Below are 20028 nucleotides of genomic sequence, written 5' to 3' on the forward strand. Positions count from 1 at the left end.
GAGATAATTCGTCAGACGCATGAGAGTATAGTATTATAAAGCCTCGTGAACGTCAGCTGGCGCTCGGTTGGGGGGTGTCTCCCACGCACATAGGAAAAAAATTTATACATTCATTCATTCATTTCCTCTCAGCTAAAAATTTGTCAAATTGTAGCTAACCCAATATCTCAACGAAAAAAAATAGTCAGCTGGTTACAACATGGTGTATTATACGTCAGCTGGTGTCTCGAACATGAAAGTTAAATTTAAAGAAAAATTTATTTTCCGTTATTTCCTCTCAAACAAAAATTTACCTGATGATAGCTTATATGTAACTGTGGATAAATATATATGTCAGCTGGCTGTATCTTGGTGGAAAAACCGTCAGCTGATACGGGAGGCTACAACCGCTCTTCCCCCCAACCGAGCTCCAGCTGACGTTCACGAGGCTTTATAATACTATACTCTCATGCGTCTGACGAATTATCTCTTGAGAGGAACTTGGTCATAAAATCTGCTGCTGGCTCCCGGACCATAAGCAGTAGCTCGCTATAATAAAACAAAACGAGATCACCCATTTCCCTAATCATCTGCCTATCTATAAATAATTTAGCAGCGATACGTAAACACTTACGAGCAAAAAAAGCACCTTGAAGTGGCAACCTGATAGTTGTTTTGACGAATATCCGTCCATCAGAGTTTATGACAATGTATTTTTATACTTACATCAAAATATTTTTTTATTGTCGGAGGCTGAATGTTGTGAATGTGCGTCGCTTATAAACAATGACGTGTACACACCTGTAGGTATTAATAGATACTCTGTACCTATAATTTATGTTAATTTTTACGTGGAAAACCCAGCAGATGTGTTGGATACCAATAAAAGTTTAGACGAAGAAAATATACGTACGTCAATAATTTATGTATAGGATTTCCATACATTTATAACAGCACTTCTCTGCCTTTGCAAAAATTCTTAAATGAAATCACTTCCTAACTCTAAATAATTTCGTCATCTTCTTAATTCTTAAGGACAATGTAGCTTTTTATTGGCAAAATTGACAGTCTCGCCTGATGTTAAGCTAAGTTATGGCCTAAGATGGACGTTCTTCGCTAGTAGGTTCCTGTTCACTCTATACGCTTTTTAAACCCGTCCATTACCCCTATGTGATTAAACTTTTAATTACAAAGTATACTAAAGATATAATGACGTCATCTAAAGGTTATTTTACTTTATTTTACCAGATAACACAGCAGCAGTAGCTACAAAGCCGAAACGGCGGGCGTATCTTCTCAAGCGGAAGGCGCTCACTACTGGCTTCTTTGACCAGAGTCGGAAAGATGCTGATAAGGAAAAAGGTATGGATGAAGCTCTATTATTAAAATTTATTTGATAAATATTATCTATAAATATCATAGGTACTTAAAATAAGTACCTCGTCGATATTTATGACACCATGAGAATTGTCAATGAAGAAAAGCTTTAGGCTAGCAGGTTATAGTAGCACATTTTCTTCTATTCTTAGAAGGTATTTGTTTATTACCCCTATAATACCTATCTGTTTTAGACCATTTCCCAAATGATAGATTAAAAGCGCGACGTGTTCTTTGAGGTAAAAATATACCTCCTCCTTAAACATAAATTATTATCGGTTTTAGAGAACAGCAAAAATTACACGCTTAGAAATGATTTTTAATTGAAATAATTAAAATAACAGAAGAAATGATTGTCTTTACAGTTGTTGCTCGTTAATTCTACAAATATTTGCGACCTATATTAGGGAAGTAGGTTACTACATTTTCCATTAGACTATAAGAAACCCAGAAGCTGTATCATAAACAGTAAATAACTAAGGAGCATGTAATATGTCATAAGTGTTTTGGCGCGTTGTCAGCAGATATCAGTATCATCTGATACCAGTGAGTAATCCAGCTATGTGCCAATAATGTCTCGGATTGTAACCCACTTGTATTTACCAATAGCTGTTGTTCTTGAAGTAGAGATGCACCGAATATTCGGTTCCTATCCGGTATCCGGCTTATCCGGCCCTTTTTTACTATCCGGCCGGATACCGGATGGTAAGGTACTATCAGGCCGGATACCGGATACACACAGTAAACTTGGTAGATTTTATAAATAGAATCTAAATAAAGACACAGTTGTAATTGAAGCTTTTTATTATTTTTAACGTTTTTTTTTTATAACGAAATTGTTTCGTGCTGACTGACACGATAAAAGTGTCTCTACCAAGAACTGTGACCGCGCGTACGTTCACTACGAAACAAGTCAACCGGCACGCCGCCCGCGCCGTGCCGGTGCGCGACACTCACCTACGAAACTCAAAATGCCGCCAGCCGAATATTCGGCGGCCGGATACCGAACATTCGGCTGGTGGTCCGGCCGAACATCCGGTATCCGGTATCCGGCCAAACAACTATTCGTTGCATCTCTATCTTGAAGTATTCATTTTATCTGGATTACTGGGATTACTAATTATTTATTATAGTTATGTATTCAGGGTTAGTGTTTTCGTCTTCTGTTTACTACAGTTTATTTTATTTTGATCATATCATTTTATTTATCAAAAGTATCCTAACCAACCTATCTGTTTCACTGAAGTAAAGCAGAAATCCTTAGTTTTAACATTATAATTATAACGTTATTGTTAGCCTAAATAAAATCTAACTCATCGACTCGTCCTCTAGAAGAATTAATAGAGCTTTTGTGATTACAATAAATATAATTATTTGAAAATTATAAATATTCTGAGAATTGTACACAAATATTGATGATTCAACTGGCATTTATACATGACAAGTTTCAAAAATTTCTAAAATCTCTATTATTCTTTTCCTCGCAAAAAAATTTGAACTAGGATCAAAATCTAAGCTAATAAGCTGACTCAGCCTCTCACCAAGCTCCAATTTGAAATAATGCAGACCAATGAGTAATTGCATATAAAAATCGCAAATAATTCACGTGTTGTCGGACAGTAAATCAGTATGATGTATTCATTAGACCAGCGCATTTCGCGTTTTATTGAGTTTTAAACGATACACGATTGTTAGCAGTGGAAACTTTACAATTTCACGTATCAGTTACGATGCTTAAAGAAATTTTGGATCGTAAATGAAGAAGACGATGAATTTGCGAATTTTCAGCGTGCACTTTTACTAGACTGTGAACAGAATGGAAAACTACATAAGTGTAACCAGAACTAGCACAAAATTGTATTTTCTATTCACCAGATGTTTTCTATATCGTTTCATTGATCTTTCTTTTTTCACAAGTAAAGTGATTTTTAGTTGAACATGCTACTTAAAAATCATAATTCGTAAATTAATTGACGTCTCTCTGTAATGTTATAAGAATGTAAATGTTATAAGAAATTTTACTACTAATACTATATACTGATTTACTAAGTACGAATCAAATGGTAAAAAGAAAAAAGTTATACTAACCACCATATTTGTATAAATCTGAAAACCTTATTTGCAAATGACCTACATCCAAGAATCCAAACTCGTTTTTAAGTCCATACTCCTAACAAGTACCCTAACAAATGATCCGAAATTTCAACATGTCATTGACCAAACTATTGGCGAAAGTGCAGATGACTACGTACCCTGGAATTCGGTGAAACACATAATGTTAGTAGGCGCCATGGCGTACTCGTATTTATAGCAACACTTTGTATATGAGCTTTGTCAGTCATCGAGTGTCGATATATTGTTATGTGTAAACATTTTGGCGGACTTTGTACGCTGTGAAACTTTTTGCCGGCAATCTGTGATCAATCGGTGTTGTGAATTCATCATTGGCTCGATTTTGATTATGCAATTGTGTTGCAGGATTTGGCCTTGATGCTTGGGGCCTTTTTATTGCATTTGAAGTTAGATAGATCATCTCGTCTCTCATTTTGTGGACCTAGCTTTTCAAATAGTTTTATCCCTTACCAATGTTGGTTTCCTAGTATACTGACTACACCTATTTTAATTTGGTGACTAGTTAAAAAAACCTTTTTTTTTTTTAATTTTCACTGTGGCTTGTATGCTCAAAAGATGTTTTGTTCTTAATAAATCGTAACAGTTTTCGCAAATAGCACATTTCATTTGAAGGTCATCTACGGCTACGGATCCTCCGCTTCATTTGTCACAAGAAAATTTTACGTGTAACCCACTTAATATCTGAACATTAAAACTAGGACACTATGCGTCATGGATCCATTTTGTCACCTATAAGAAACAATTCTAACAAAGCCATACCGAACATCGCACTATTCTTCTAGCGGTGGCGTAGTAGTATTTATTTTTAAATCAATATAAATTTATGTATTCTTGTTTACTTGAAACACGGCCAATTTTCGTTAATACATCGTGAAAGTGATTTTGGAGTTCCCTTATCAAAAATTTGGGTCATGTTTGTCAAAATCACTCGCCATTCTTTCGAGTTACAGACCGCAATGTTGAAGGAGCAGTAATTAACACAGAATTGAATTGCGTTACATGTTAAACTGCAGTTATTTATAAAGATACTGCGTCAGCAAGCGTCTTTAATGAAGTGGACAGATATAAGCGTGGCAACATGGTGGCAACACATGTAAATCCTAAACATGAATTGAATGATTACATAGCGGAAGAAAAGGGTCACTTTTTTAATCGAACATGTCTGATCACTACTACGCATTTACTTTGTCAACTGTTCACAAAACAATATAACAGATAACCTTGCTCTATTGGCTAAGACTATCATGATCATTATGATCCTCTCCAAGCTCTCTTTCTATTTTTATTACTTATTTTGTTTTTCTAAATTCCACATTACAGACTACTCAATGAATCAGTTAATTGTTAGCACGCATATTTTTCACGCATAATAATACCCAGTGCAGGAAAGGCCGCGCTATTCTCGGCGCGCTAAATCTACACAATGCGAAATGGCGGCGCTTTTAGATCGACCGACTTAATGTCGCTAGTTGTAAAGCCATTACAGTCTTCCGTAATGGTAATTGGGCTGTTATGTGTGAGGACTTAATATAACTTGTACATAATGGCATGGTTATTGACAAAAATGCTGATGTTGCGCTTGCTTTTGAAGATTTCTTTAGTAGTGTCCCTGCTAGCATTACTAATAATTTAAACTCGTCTTCAGTACTTGCAGAGACCTTTTTGAGGGACCATGTTGCGGGGTGCAGTACATTATTTCAATTGCGTCACGTAACTGCTAATGATATTGTTACAGCATTTAAGACACTTAATTTAAAAAACACTTGTGATCTTTGGGGAATGTCCGTAAATTTAGTTAATAATATAATAGAAAATATTGCAAACAATTTAGCTTTCATATTTAATAAGTGTTGTGACTATGGTACATTTCCTAATTTACTAAAGCTTAGTAAAGTTATACCTCTATTTAAGAAAGGCGATCAAGAAGACTGTAACAACTATAGACCTATCTCGATTTTACCAACATTAAGTAAGGTATTCGAAAAGTTAATATTAAACCAATTGATTAGTCACTTTGCTTCTAATAATTTGCTGCACACCAAACAGTTTGGTTTCACAAAGGGGCGCTCAACCACAGATGCTGGAGTTGCACTACTAACACATATATATAAGGCATGGGAAAACTCAAAAAATGCTTTGGAGATATTTTGTGACCTTTCCAAGGCATTTGACTGCGTTGAACATTGTACATTATTGCGTAAACTTAATCACTATGGGATTAAAGGACAAGCTCAGAACCTCATAGCCTCATACCTGCATGATAGGATACAAACTGTAGTTGTTAATGGAGAGCGTTCTAGCGGTGCGTCAATTAACATTGGTGTTCCACAAGGATCTATTTTAGGACCCTTCTTGTTCTTGGTATATATCAATGATCTACCTTATTATTTACAGGATAGGTGTGAAATAGTTCTGTTTGCAGATGATACCTCATTAATATTCAATGTGGATAGGCATGACCCAAATGTTGACGAAGTGAACAGTACTCTTTTACACATATCCGACTGGTTTACTGCTAATAATTTATTATTAAATGCCAAAAAAACAACTTGTGTTGAATTTTTACTACCTAACGTTAAAAAGTTGAGCAGAAATATTACCTTGAACGGGGAGGTATTACACCCTACAGAATCGACTGTATTTCTTGGGTTAACATTGGACGAGAAACTACAGTGGGGAGCCCATGTCAACACCGCTGCAGGTAAGCTCAGTTCAGCAGCATATGCAGTCCGAAAGGTAAGGCATCTCACCGATGAAGATACAGCTAGATTGGTTTATTTCAGCTACTTTCATAGTATTATGTCCTATGGAATTCTACTATGGGGCAGGGCAGCAGATATAGAAACTATATTTATCTTACAGAAAAGAGCCATTCGCTCTATATATAATTTACGTGCTCGGGACTCACTAAGAGATCTCTTTAAGAATACTGGTATCCTTACTGTACCATCACAGTATATATTTAATAATATTTTGCATGTACACAAAAATGCCGACGTACACACAAGAGTAGGAGATAGACACTGTTATGGCACAAGGAACAGAAATAGAATTGAAATGCCATTTTTCCGATTAGCTAAAGTTAAAAATTCATTTATGGGTCAAGGTATACGCTTTTACAATAGAATTCCTCATAATATTAAAGAGTTTGGTAGTGCTAAATTTAAAACTTATGTAAAAAATATATTAGTTCAGAGAGCCTATTATAGCATTAAGGAATATATGGAAGATGAAAATCCATGGAGGGTTGTCGCGTAAGAACCACAGGACAGTTCTTTGGCATATTATGATATATTATGTAGTTAGATTTAAGTTACAGATTATGTAATATTGACAATATGATTTTAAAAGAGCAACTATGGAGTTTCTTGCCGGTTCTTCTCCATAGATACTGCTTTCCGAATCGGTGGTAAATGTTAAAAATACTTATGTAATGACGATTCGAAAGTGCTACTAAAAGTAGTCTAATTGAATAAATAAATGTTTGAGTTTGAGTTTGAGTTTGGGTACTTAATGATACCTACTGAGTTCTTTATTCGTGATCTGATAGTTCAATTGTAATTTCAATTTTATCAACTTTTTAATCTTTATGGTGTCTTCTATAATTATTGCTCTCTATGGTGGTATTGGTATCTCTTTATGGTGTCTTCTATTGTTAAACAAGTTACTAGTTTGCAACTTGTATAAAATAAGTTACATTGATTGTAACATTTATTAGAGGAACTTCAACATCCTCAATAATTGGAAGATATTCTGATAAATCTTCAAAGTAAAAGAATTTTTATTTGCATAACTTTCCTATAATTCTACTTGGCGTACCTACTACATCTATCAACTCTATCTCTATCTATCTTGTGCAATATTAAGTATTTTATTTATCGTCTACAGAACCATCATGCAGCCTATTCAGAGTTCTTCTTTGACTTCCTATTTATTTACAATTATTTTGAAATAATAAAGCTATAGGTATCAACTTTGTCACCAGAACCATCAGGCAACCTATTCATAGTTCTACCTTCTACTACCTGTGCCCCGCGGTTTTACCCGCAGTGCTCCGCTCGTGTTGGTCTTAGCGTGATGATATATAACCTATAAGCCTTCCTCCATAAATGGGCTATCTAACACCGAAATAATTTTTCAAATCGGATCAGTAGTCCTCGATATTAGCGCGTTCAAACGAACAAACAAACTCTTCAGCTTTATAATATTAGTATAGATTATTTTTTAGAATAAACTATAGGTATCAACTTTGTCAACAGAACCATCAGGCAGTATATTCGGAGTGCCACTATCGCAGTGCGTGGAAACGGAACGCGCGCTGCGGCGGCAGCACGGCGGGTCGCGCGCTTCGCTCGCCTCGCTCGGGGCTCTCGAGAAAGGGGATGATGTGAGTGACATAGATAAATAGATAAATAAAATAAATATATAACTTTATTTGTCTCATCACAACATTAGGTAAATAGATACATTGCTTGCAAATACATAGTGAGTGAGCTTATCAACTAGTGTTGTGAGAGACTGGTGCCTGAAATAGGTTTCGAGGAACCTGGAGTACAAGTCACCAGTTAATGCACAGATAATATGTGCAGTTACAGATATAGTAAGACAAACAGAGACAAGTATACGTACAAATGGCGGCGTATGTGTATTTATAGCTTTTTAATTCAAGGATATTTTTTGATAATGTCCTTGATAATTGATCCCTAATTGATCATTTTTGATGTAAATTTTCATTCAATGTTTGTGCTTTTTCAATGACAGACATGGACGTATAAAAAAAGACGGACACCGTATTACGAACAAACAACGTGAAGCCACCATAGTAAGCTAGCGATCGTGTAAAGACAATAAACACGCACACACTCTCACCATAGTACAGTGCGACACAAAAGAGATGAAAATAAATGAGGGCGCCACCGTCGCTCATATAGCAACACTGATACTGCGACGCAAGCGATCTTGATACTATAGAATAAAAATCTAAAAATCTATATAATATAATCTAAAATAAATACCGCGATTTAAACCGTTATAATTGTTTCATTGTAGCAATAGTGTAAATTTAAGACAAAAATACATTAGTATTTTAATTGACCTACCTAGGTCAAATTTTACTTAAATGTATTTGGAATTAGTTATTTTATAAAAATCGGTCAAGTGTTTAGACTGCAGAGGCGCACATAGAATCAAACATACAAACAAACAAGCATACATGCAGCTCAAACACATTACCCTCTTTCTGGGTCCGTCGGGTAGAAAAAAAACAAGGCGATTTGAAAACTACATATTTTTATTTTTTTTTTGTAGATAAATTTTGTACTTTAATATAATTCATCAAAATCTAAATATTCTACTCCTTCAAAGGACTGATCATCACTCTGTTTCGAAGTACCTCTCCTATGTTTGGCTGGCGTTGAAAATTTGCCTTCATTTCTACTCTCTGCCTCTACTATCCTGCGTACTGTGCTTTCAGAAACCCCTATAACAAACGAATTAAGATGAATAAAATCAAATAGTACATTTAACATATTTTTATAGTAGCTTAAAACTAAAACTTCCTTTATTTTATTAATTTTTTTTTAATGTAGGAGGCCAGCGTCCCTGCGCTACTTTAGTAAGTAGTTAGTAAGCTAAATCTAAAATATTTTTTTTTTCTTATGGTTTGATTGATTAATAGATAGCTGTATGAAAACAGTTATCACTATACTATGTAGTAAAATCTAAACTAAGTACTTTATTTGAGGCTGGTTGGATTGGATATAACTTCTTGACTCAAATTGTGCTGGTCGCACTATAAAAACTAGTTTTTGTTTACATACAAATAACCTCAAATTAAATTGCGAAAACGTAATAATCGCCATACATACATACATTAAACACTCGTCACTAATGGAATATTCTATTTTACGTAGTACTGAGCAAAAATAAATGAAATCTCACCGGTATATTCTGCTGTACGTTTGTAAACGTTTTCCAAATCAGTCAATAAATTTCCAACTTGAAATTCGGACAAACACCGAATAAAAACTTTATACACGACATCACGGACACCGCTACGTTTAACCTTTTTCATGATGTCTCCTTTTTTATTTAAATTTCTTGTTCTAAATAACACTTTTATCTCAATAATTCTCCACTTTACGAAAAAAACAACAAATTTTTATTCAACTTGACAGCTACATTGCCAATTCAGGGTTGCCAGGTAATGAAAAACGAATTAGTTCCAAAATAATTAATTTCATCTCTTTTATGTCGTACTATAAGCTAGTCGGCCGCCATTACGTCGTGAACTACCGACTGATTAACTGCGTCACTATTTTACAAAAAATATTTAAAATGCCGTCTTGCGTGGTTAAATGGTGTCGCAACAGTACAATTTTAAATAGGTAACAAAACACAAGGGATTACATTCCACAGGGAAGCAAGTTATTTCTTTTATGTTTTAATGACAAAATTATTACGGCAAAATTTATAGAAAAAAATACAGCCGCCATTGTCATCAGGACAGCTGTTGCCATGGCAACATGGCACACACACATGGATGTTTCGCCGCCATTACTAGGCTTCACTCAATGTTTAGGCGATATACCGTCCGTCTTTTTTTATACGTCCATGATGACAGATATGTTTAGCAGAACGAATCAGCTATGAAACCGGCTCTTTTAGTAATAGATATTGTGGAATATTTTTCATGTCTCTATCACTATTGTTTTTGATATGATACAAATATAGAATACGTAGGCAACCAGAAATAAGTCTTTGATATAGATCTTCTGGGTTCTCTCTCTAGATAGATAATAAAATGTCTTTCATACGTAAGATATGCCTTGCACATGAAAGACACATTAAGCACCTAGTATTTCCATTTGATCTTATTAGATTGAAGGTACATATATCAATTATTTTATCAGGTGCCAAATACTTTCCTAAAGTTGTGTTATCTTTGAACGATGACGTCACATCGGCACGAGCGAACACTCTGGAAACAGAAATAGATTAGAATTACTTTACGAGATTTATAAACAAACAGACCGGTAACCTGTGTTTTAATAATAGTGTAAAATTATGTGAAATATGCCGAACGGACTTTGAAACGTGTGTAGTGAGATGTTATCTTTTAAATGGTATTATTAAAGGAAAAAGCATTATATTATAACTTTTTAAATGTTAAGGGATGGATCTAATTTAGATTTCTCCTGACTTAAAAATTAAAAATTCGTTTTAAAGTCCTGGTCCTAAAAAACGGGATTTATTATATAAAATGATATGATTTCCTATAAAAAAAACATGGTAAATTGCATATGCTCCTGACTACTATCTTTATCAATTTTCAGTCATTGAGCTATTGTTTTGACTAGCTATTTTTGCGTGAAACTAATTACAATTTTTTTCGTTTAATAGTAGCAGAATACCACAGATTGAATAAAAAATCTACATTAAACTGCTCAGCACAAAAACATCGTACAAAGGGCCTAAATTGTCAATCAGTTCTGACCTGCCATTTTTCTGTGAAACTACTAAACTTCCATCTACCCAAAGACTTTCGCGGTCTTTTTAATAATACCACAGATTTAATAAAACTTTTCCTTATTAAATTAAGTACCTACAAAAAACTTTCAAAGATCACACAAAAATGAATAATCACAAACACTGAATATCGTTTGGCATTAGCGATTTGGATCAGAAATAGTTGCGGCGCGCGCGCCAACACACGTAGCGTGCACCTGGGCCTATCCACTATGCACCGCACGTTTACGGGATTGTCGCTTTTAACGGGTTTAAAACGGGGTTTATTTTCAAATAGATTAATGTGATTTTTTTAAAGAACAGGAAAAAAAACACGAGCTGTTTCGAATACGCGTCTTTCGCCCGGTAAGGTGAATTTGAAGCATTTCAATGCTATAAAGTTAAATATTAAATAGATAAATGTCACGGTGTAGTTTATTAAGTTAAATTAAGCAATTATCTTTATGGTATAAAAACTCATGCAAGACTTTTTTTCTCCGCCCCGCATTCAACCCATGACCTTTCTTTTTCACAATAATCGCGCTTATTTCTTTAAGACATTCTTAAACGATGTGTAACATTATGCTTTGGCTAAAACAGAAAATAATATACCGTAATTTTCATACCACCCGCAGTTTATATAACCGTCGGATTGTATCAAATGGTTTCGTAGCATTCAATCCCAAGGTGATGAAAGCTCGTTCATTCAAAAGGCTCGTAGTTTTTGGACCTAAATATTTCAGAAACATCTATTGTAACTTCCTCAAAACTTTGCTTGTACCATACCACATAATTCCGAAGAAAAGAATAATATACAAAACTGAATAACATTAAATCCACCGCAACCAACGAGGCTTACATTAAGACCTTTAATGCTCGCCTTGTACTAAAATTACTCCAGCAAATTAAATAAAAGCGTTAAAAGCGTAACGTCTGGCAGTTGGCTTGATTTTCAACAAAACCGTGAAATAGCCATAAACACTAGTAATACACGTTAATGTCACGTTTGTTTTCTGTTACTCGCTGGCCGAGCTGATTTATCGTTCCTAGATATTGGTACAATGTCGGCAAATGTAAGCAACTATTGGAAAATTCTAATATGAAATTCACATTATTTTTGTGCTCGTTTGGATGGGTTTTTTTTCATTACGGCGATCCTGTACAAATTTTTTGAGAAATTGATTCCTTTCTTCCATGTTTCTTTGTATTTAGATTGTAAACTTACTTTTGTCAAATATTTAAAATTAAGGCACTATTAATTATTGCACCTAGTTTGTTTTATAGTCATAAAGCACGTGGTAATTGAGGATACATTCTCCTAATAAATTTCACAAGATTGGTGTACCTACTTTTAGAATTACTACCTGCCATGACACATTTTTTCATCGTCATGATAGTCATGAAAGACATGTTCGTATTTGTACCATTTAATCTACAAATGCGATGTTTAGTATCTTGCCGTAGATTATTTCTTTGAATTTATCATTTTATAAACTATCACCTTATTTCTGGTCAATGGACATGTTGATATCGAATAGAAATAAACAACAGTGACGCAGGCAATACACTCTGATCATTTATGTGAATCATATGATCTAAAGATCGTTTTTGTAGCAAAGCCAAGACATGAGGAAAATGTGCTTAAAATATAACGTGAAAATTTTTATCTTCTGGAAATTTGCACTCGAGAATTGACCAGATAACTGATGAAACAATGTACCTACTTCCAAAAAATTAAGCAATGCGTATAGGCAAATTTCTTTTAGCTCTGAAGCAAGTCTGTTCAATACAGATTTAGTCCTATGTACAAAGCTGATTGTTCCCAGAAATCTATAAAGACATTCGAAGTAAATGATACGTATTCGACAAAGCAGACGAAATCACAGACGAGTCGTAGGCGTCATGCGTTTACATGAGACGAGCCAACTAACGTTTAGTCAATAGATCAATGTAATGACAGAGGGTGTTCCGATGATTTATGCGACGGAGGATGCATTACAGTCGAAACTGCACGTCTTATTGCTTACACAAACCGAAATTCTCGTAAATATTGAGAGGCGCCAATTGATTTATGTTAACATCGGGTTTAATATCGATGCAGATATTGCAAGGAATGTGCAATATTCTACGATTATTTGAGCGGAATTTGTAGTTTTAATTCGATTTTTATATACCGATTAAATAGCTGCTATTTATCTCTAGTTATCTGTATCAAGATTTTATTTATGGTAGTCATTATATGTCCTAACAAAGAAGTTCCAAAGGAAGATTGGAATTATGATAATATTAAACTAACGGAAGAAGAAAAGGCATTACATTTAATTGCTTTTAAAATGCCAGTACTATAATGATATCTATGGATTCAATTTCCCCGAAGCTCAGACTGTTTAAATATTTACCAGTCTAAAAATCACAAACATCAAAGTCTGCGAATAAAATAATATTCTATCGATCAAAGCGATTATAGCTAAGATGTTTACATTCAACATTTTCGTGTGTTTACAGTAAATCTTGAGCTCTCGATGCTCACATTAATACGGAAGTTGACTGGGAGTGAATAAAAAAGCTATTAAAACGAGTCCAGCCATTGCCAGCTGTTAGCCGTGACAGCCCTGTTAGATAATTGAAACATCACACAATCGCTAGAAAAGTCTTCATAGGTCAGATTTGACGTAGCTCATCGTCACGCTGACGTCACAGGTATCTGGTTACCTGGCCGGCCTTTACTTTCATTAAGGCCACGATAATTTTATACGATGACGCCTCGCCCATCCCAATGTCCCGAAATAAACCACCAATAGGCATAGCCGGTTGCTAGCCGAAAATGGCCCTGAACTTTGGGCGCTTTCTCTTTTTACGAGTTGCAATACCACTTACCTCTGCAGGAAGAAGATTTATGCGGTATAATAAAATTTTACGTCTGTTTAGCTACAAATCAGCGTAAGTGTTCCGCTGACGTCGGATTGATGACTCAAAATGAATACCGTAAACGTTTCCATAACTGCCTACGATTTTTTCTGGAGTCGTTTTAATAGCCAATTAACAATAGCAGGAACAACGAATTGCAGAATAGTCGAATCTATTTACAATTATTTCTCGAATATGAATAATTTAATTTTTATGAGGGCAAAAGAGCTGTCAATGCTTACGTTGATGATTCCTTATTTGAAAGGAATACACTGCTTCAGTATTTGATAAACCTTAGCAATTTCGTTGAACGCTGTTAACATTCCAATCATCCAGCTCTCATATAGTTTTTCTTATTCCTCTATAATAGGTATACTTCAGTTTTCACAACATTAAGGTAACGTTTGCAGAGTGAATCCTGCGACTCCGGGGATTGGGGCTGGTCGGGGCTAGACGAGAGCGGGCCGCGGGTGCCCGCGCTGGTGTCGGCCTGCCTCGCGCACCTGCGGCGCCACGTCTCCACCCTCGGCCTCTTCCGTGTGTCTGCTTCTAAGAAGAGAGTTAGACAGGTGAGCGCTTGCTTCTTCTCCTTCGCATATTGATGAAATTGCGTGTTGTGTTGTGTTTTCAGGAGGGCTTTGAATAGATGATATTTTGCTTTGATTTTAAATTCGTTTAATTGAACATGTTATGCGTTAATAGTTATAATCTGATTAAATTGATAAGTATCAACTAATTAAGATTATTTTTCTTACTAAACAACTGTGCCTAGGATTAACGGTCGCTTGTCAGATAAGGGCATACATGAAAAAAATGTTTTTTTTTCTGCTATGTGATAGCCAATATTCACACGACTTTTTCCTTGTTAAGTATCTTAAATGTACGTAATTCACTTCTCTTAAAACAAACAACCTAAAACAGCTCAGTTACACGAAAAGTTTTCAATAAAGCCCACTTCCACGAATCGCGACTCCACTAAACCGGGCTATAATTAGCGGAATTAAATACGTCATAACGCGAACCAAAACACTAATTAACTCGCAACAGTTTAACAAAGTAACAAACTGCGGCCAGTTGCTATGACAGAATATACAAGCGTAAGTCTGGTTTGGTTTATGAAGTGGAAATCAACACACTCGGGATCAAACATTTACGGAATTAGATGGGCACGGTAGCGCGTAAATCTATAGGATTAGTTACAAAACGTTCGGAAGCAAACGTTCATTTAAGTAATAGGTACTTAATTGGCAAGAATATTTACAGAAGTAACAAAGATTATAACTTTAAAGTACCGTGGAATAGGGCACCTGTCGTTAGCATATTGTAAAATGGTCTAGTTCATGAAATGTTCAATAATTTTGTAAACAAAGGCATATAAGATATCACATATTGGACTTATCTTAAAGTAAGAAATGGCAAAATTAAACTGGGATAAATTAAAAGACCTTGTTGTTAACTAGGGGCGTGCCTTAGAGGAGGGACTATTCAATAACTCCTCCTTAACTCAAATCAAATGGAAATTGGAAAAATTTGGTGAGGGTCGATAGAAACGAACTTTTAATCTTCAATCGTGTAGGTTTCTAAACACTTGAAGAAACAAGTCAATATAAAAAGACTAGTTTGGTTAATTAAATAAAAGCAGATAATAAAGCTCTAGCCATCGCGATGCAATACCAAATGAAGCTAACGATTAAATAAATGTAACATTGTAATGGAGTACCAGTTTCTTCTAAATAGTAACAAAGTACTTCATCTGGCATTTCTTGTACAAAATAATGAAATAATTAAAAGATTGCCAAAGATCGCACAATATCCGTTGGCTCAAATGCTTGATATGTAAATTGCAATGAATAATGATGGATAGGTATTTACGCCTCCGCTAGAGGCTAGTGTATCGAACTAGATTTTTTAGAACGAGAATATGTAAACATTGCGATGTTTTGTTCGTTGGTAAAAGCACAATTTCACACAATCGGTGAATGCAATTTTCCGTTTTAACTCAATAACAGCGGTGTTCCTAAAGATTGTACAAATTTTATACCTGCATACATTCAGTCTCATGCAGCTCGAAATATGATACTAAGCTAAATTGCAAATTAATACATTGGCATTAAACACTATCACAAGAAATAAACGATTACCTTTTTAAAAGTAAAATGGTTTGCGGTAATTGAATCACAGCGAAAATCAAATAGCTATCTCAAGAACTGAATGTTTTCTCAATTTGCAAAGCTTTTCATACAACAGTGAATAGCCGTTGGCCCAGATTGGTATAATTTATTAAGTCCTCCAATGTTTGTAATCTAAACGGTGCAATATATGAGATAGATTTCAATCGGTAGATCGTTCGAGAAACATAAAGGTACTTAAGGTTCGAATTATTTCGATTGTTCTCCGAAGAGTTTAAGGAATATTGACGCACGTGTATCAGATCTGGATTTTCTTACTGATAATTTATTTAAGGTATCATAAATTATCTGTTAACCATATTCCCAATTCCAATCACTTAAGTGCAGTTTTTGCATGAAATTCTAAGAGCAAATATCTCTTCAACATGAGTAAACCTAAAGCTCAAGTCAACGATACACAGAAAACAATCCCAAAAATTACTCGAGCGCTCTTAATGGTCCGCACAAATATTTTCAACATTACAATTTATCAAACCAGAAACATTGTCCCTGCCAAAGATTTTAGATATGCACTTATATTAATTTCCTGTTCTAAATACGCTTCATAAATCATTGTTTGTGTAAGAAAATAGGTATTTGTAAATATGACACATGCGGCAAAACAGGAATTTACAATGTTGAAAATGTGGGTTTGGGAGTATAAATGTTTACAGCAGTTTAGAATTCGTGGCAGTTGTTATAAAATCGCAAAACTCTATCTTGGATACATTTCTACACTAATTAGTTGATGTTTTATTTTGTTAAAATAGCAATGTGACTAATAGGCCTCCAAATCATCATAGGAAACCAATGACCATGTTATAGACCTAAGATACTATCGAAATTCACTCTTGTGACAGCATCTTTTTTTTTTTTTTATACAACAACCGACAAAGGAGCGGGCGGTGTACTGATGAAAATAATCACCGCCGCTCATGAACAATTGCAACGTTAGGTAACTTTGCGATTGTTTTGCCGGCCTTTGAGAGACGCGTAGGCTCTTTTTTTGAAGGCATCCATATCATAGGTAGATGGAAACACCGAAGATGGCAAGCTGTTCCACAATTTTGTTGTTCGGGGCAGAAAATGCCGTGAAAAGCGCACAGTTGTTGAGAGCCACTCATCCAGGTGATGCGGATGGTACTTGAACTATTTCCGTGATAATTCAACAAAAAACATCTAATGCTCCAAAGCATTTTTACCATCAAATGCCTTACGTAGTTCCTTCAACTTTCCAGCTACGTGAAGAATGGGAGAGGGGTCAAGAAGCAGCGTTAGATGAAGCTCTTCCACACGACGTGGCCACATTACTGAAGGAGTTCCTCCGGGACCTCCCGGATCCTCTGCTGTGCCGGGACCTGTACCCCGCCTTCTTGCAGACTCAGAGTGAGTGAAGGTTATTCGATGTGTCTGTCACTATTTCTTAATGTTTGATGAATTAAGTTTTAATTCTGTAACTTCTGGAAATTATTTTGTCGATGATTTTTTCTTGAAATTTTAATTTAATGTTTTGTGGTAAATGAAGAAGTAAAGAAAAGTTGTATTAATTTTTGTTAAATCATTTGATATCTTCCAGTTTGTCTTTAGCCAACTTAAACCAACTTTTTTCTGCATTGTGCAATTTTTCGAAAAATTTTGATCCATATCATATTGCTTACAATTACAATCTACAGCAAAAAAAGCTGTTACGGATCACAATTTTAGATTTAAATCAGTGTTTGCAATCTCACGGTGACGTATATAAACTTTGTCGTCCAGAGATAAGCAACCGCAGCGTGCAGTGGGAGGCGCTGCGGCTGATCGTGTCGCTGCTGCCGGCCGCGCACCGCGACACGCTCAGCGCGCTGCTCGCCTTCCTCGCGCACCTCGCGGCGCACGCCGCCGGCAACCGCATGGACGCCGCCAACCTGGCCACCGTGTTCGCGCCCAACATCCTGCACCGCAGCGGGCCCGGCGAGGCGGCCAGGTACACACACACACACACACACACACACACACCGCACACAACCGCATGGACGCCGCCAACCTGGCCACCGTGTTCGCGCCCAACATCCTGCACCGCAGCGGGCCCGGCGAGGCGGCCAGGTACACACACACACACACACACACACACACACCGCACACAACCGCATGGACGCCGCCAACCTGGCCACCGTGTTCGCGCCCAACATCCTGCACCGCAGCGGGCCCGGCGAGGCGGCCAGGTACACACACACACACACACACACACACACACCGCACACAACCGCATGGACGCCGCCAACCTGGCCACCGTGTTCGCGCCCAACATCCTGCACCGCAGCGGGCCTGGCGAGGCGGCCAGGTACACACACACACACACCGCATACACACACACACCGCACACAACCGCATGGACGCCGCCAACCTGGCCACCGTGTTCGCGCCCAACATCCTGCACCGCAGCGGGCCCGGCGAGGCGGCCAGGTACACACACACACACACCGCATACACACACACACCGCACACAACCGCATGGACGCCGCCAACCTGGCCACCGTGTTCGCGCCCAACATCCTGCACCGCAGCGGGCCCGGCGAGGCGGCCAGGTACACACACACACACACACACACACACACACCGCACACAACCGCATGGACGCCGCCAACCTGGCCACCGTGTTCGCGCCCAACATCCTGCACCGCAGCGGGCCCGGCGAGGCGGCCAGGTACACACACACACACACACACACACACCGCACACACACACACACACACATCGCACACACACACCGCATACACATTACACACATACCCGTCAATATACATTTTTAAAAAAATTACAAAAATATCATCACGAGGCGGGACTCGAACCCGCATCCTTTCACGCCAATCCGGGGCGGACGCTTGACCAACTCAACCACGCGCTTCGCGATCGAATTTTTTCCATTCTTTATAAATTTATATTTATAAAGCATTTGAATGTCATAAAACCAAAAATATCCCAATTCGCAGTGCGGAGCAGCTGTCGGAGCGCACGGACGTGATCAACGTGGTGCGGCAGCTGGTGGAGCGGCACGCGGAGCTGTGGGCGCTGCCGGCGGAGCTGCTGCACGACGCGTACGTGCTGCTCGCGCGCCAGCACCCCGCGCTGCTCGACTCGCTGCTGCTCAAGCGCGCCGAGTGAGTGTTCCTACTGCTTTGCTGCTGGCTTAAAGACTCTTTAACCCATTGAGCACCGAACGGCCAGGCGCGACACAATAGATTTTCTATTGTGTCTGTGATTCCGGGGCCTGATGGATTAAACAACTATTGTTAAAAACACCTATAGCTACAATTGTGTTATCTACACCTACAGAATAATGTACACAAACATAGCTATTAGTAAGAGCTGTGAAGCTGTGGCCACTGCTGTTGTTAAAACCAGCTACATGTACAACTGTGTTATGTACACCTACATTTAAATGTACACAAACATATGCATCGATATCTACATTTATATCTTTAACTACTTTCACAGATACAATATTGTCATCAACGTTTACGTTAAGATTCACATTGACACTATCTACGTATTTATTTACATTGAAATCTACATCTTCTACGTTGTTGTCTACGTCGGTATCAACATCTACGTTTACATCTATACTCTTTACTACTATTAGTATAAGATCCCACCGCAGGATCAGTGCGTTTGTAGTTTTTTTCTAAAACAAAAATTTTATGTATATTTATGATTAGGAGGATATAATATATCAACTGGGTTGCCAGTCAAAATTTGTTGTATCTACATTTACATATACATTTATGTCTATTTTTATAAATCAAGCTCCTTTTTTCAGTAAATAAATAGCATGATATAATTGTGTCCACGTATGTCCTATCACAATCGCCAAATATTTCATATTTACGCTATTCAATAAAGCATGCTTAAAGAAACTTTATAAAAATTCCACCTGTAACTTAAATGTTATTTAAAACTTGTGAATTTAATTCCCTAC

The 20028-nt window shown here is 37.0% G+C and overlaps 1 protein-coding gene across 1 annotated transcript in view; it reads left to right on the forward strand.

The window, feature by feature from the left end:
- The window catches only part of RhoGAP102A (Rho GTPase activating protein at 102A), a 44076-nt gene that overhangs the window by 20174 nt on the left and 3874 nt on the right, over positions 1-20028 (forward strand). Inside the window, exons 3-8 of the mRNA XM_090116785.1 lie at positions 1228-1341; positions 7749-7876; positions 14313-14471; positions 17309-17456; positions 17829-18036; positions 19043-19210. Coding sequence (XP_089972911.1) covers positions 1228-1341; positions 7749-7876; positions 14313-14471; positions 17309-17456; positions 17829-18036; positions 19043-19210 — 925 coding nt within the window. The remainder of the gene's footprint in view (positions 1-1227; positions 1342-7748; positions 7877-14312; positions 14472-17308; positions 17457-17828; positions 18037-19042; positions 19211-20028) is intronic.

This window comes from Colias eurytheme, chromosome 26 (assembly GCF_061535395.1).
Source record: "Colias eurytheme isolate Ceu_HAF_F1 chromosome 26, ilColEury1 Martin Lab GWU primary, whole genome shotgun sequence".
Lineage (NCBI taxonomy): Eukaryota > Metazoa > Arthropoda > Insecta > Lepidoptera > Pieridae > Colias > Colias eurytheme.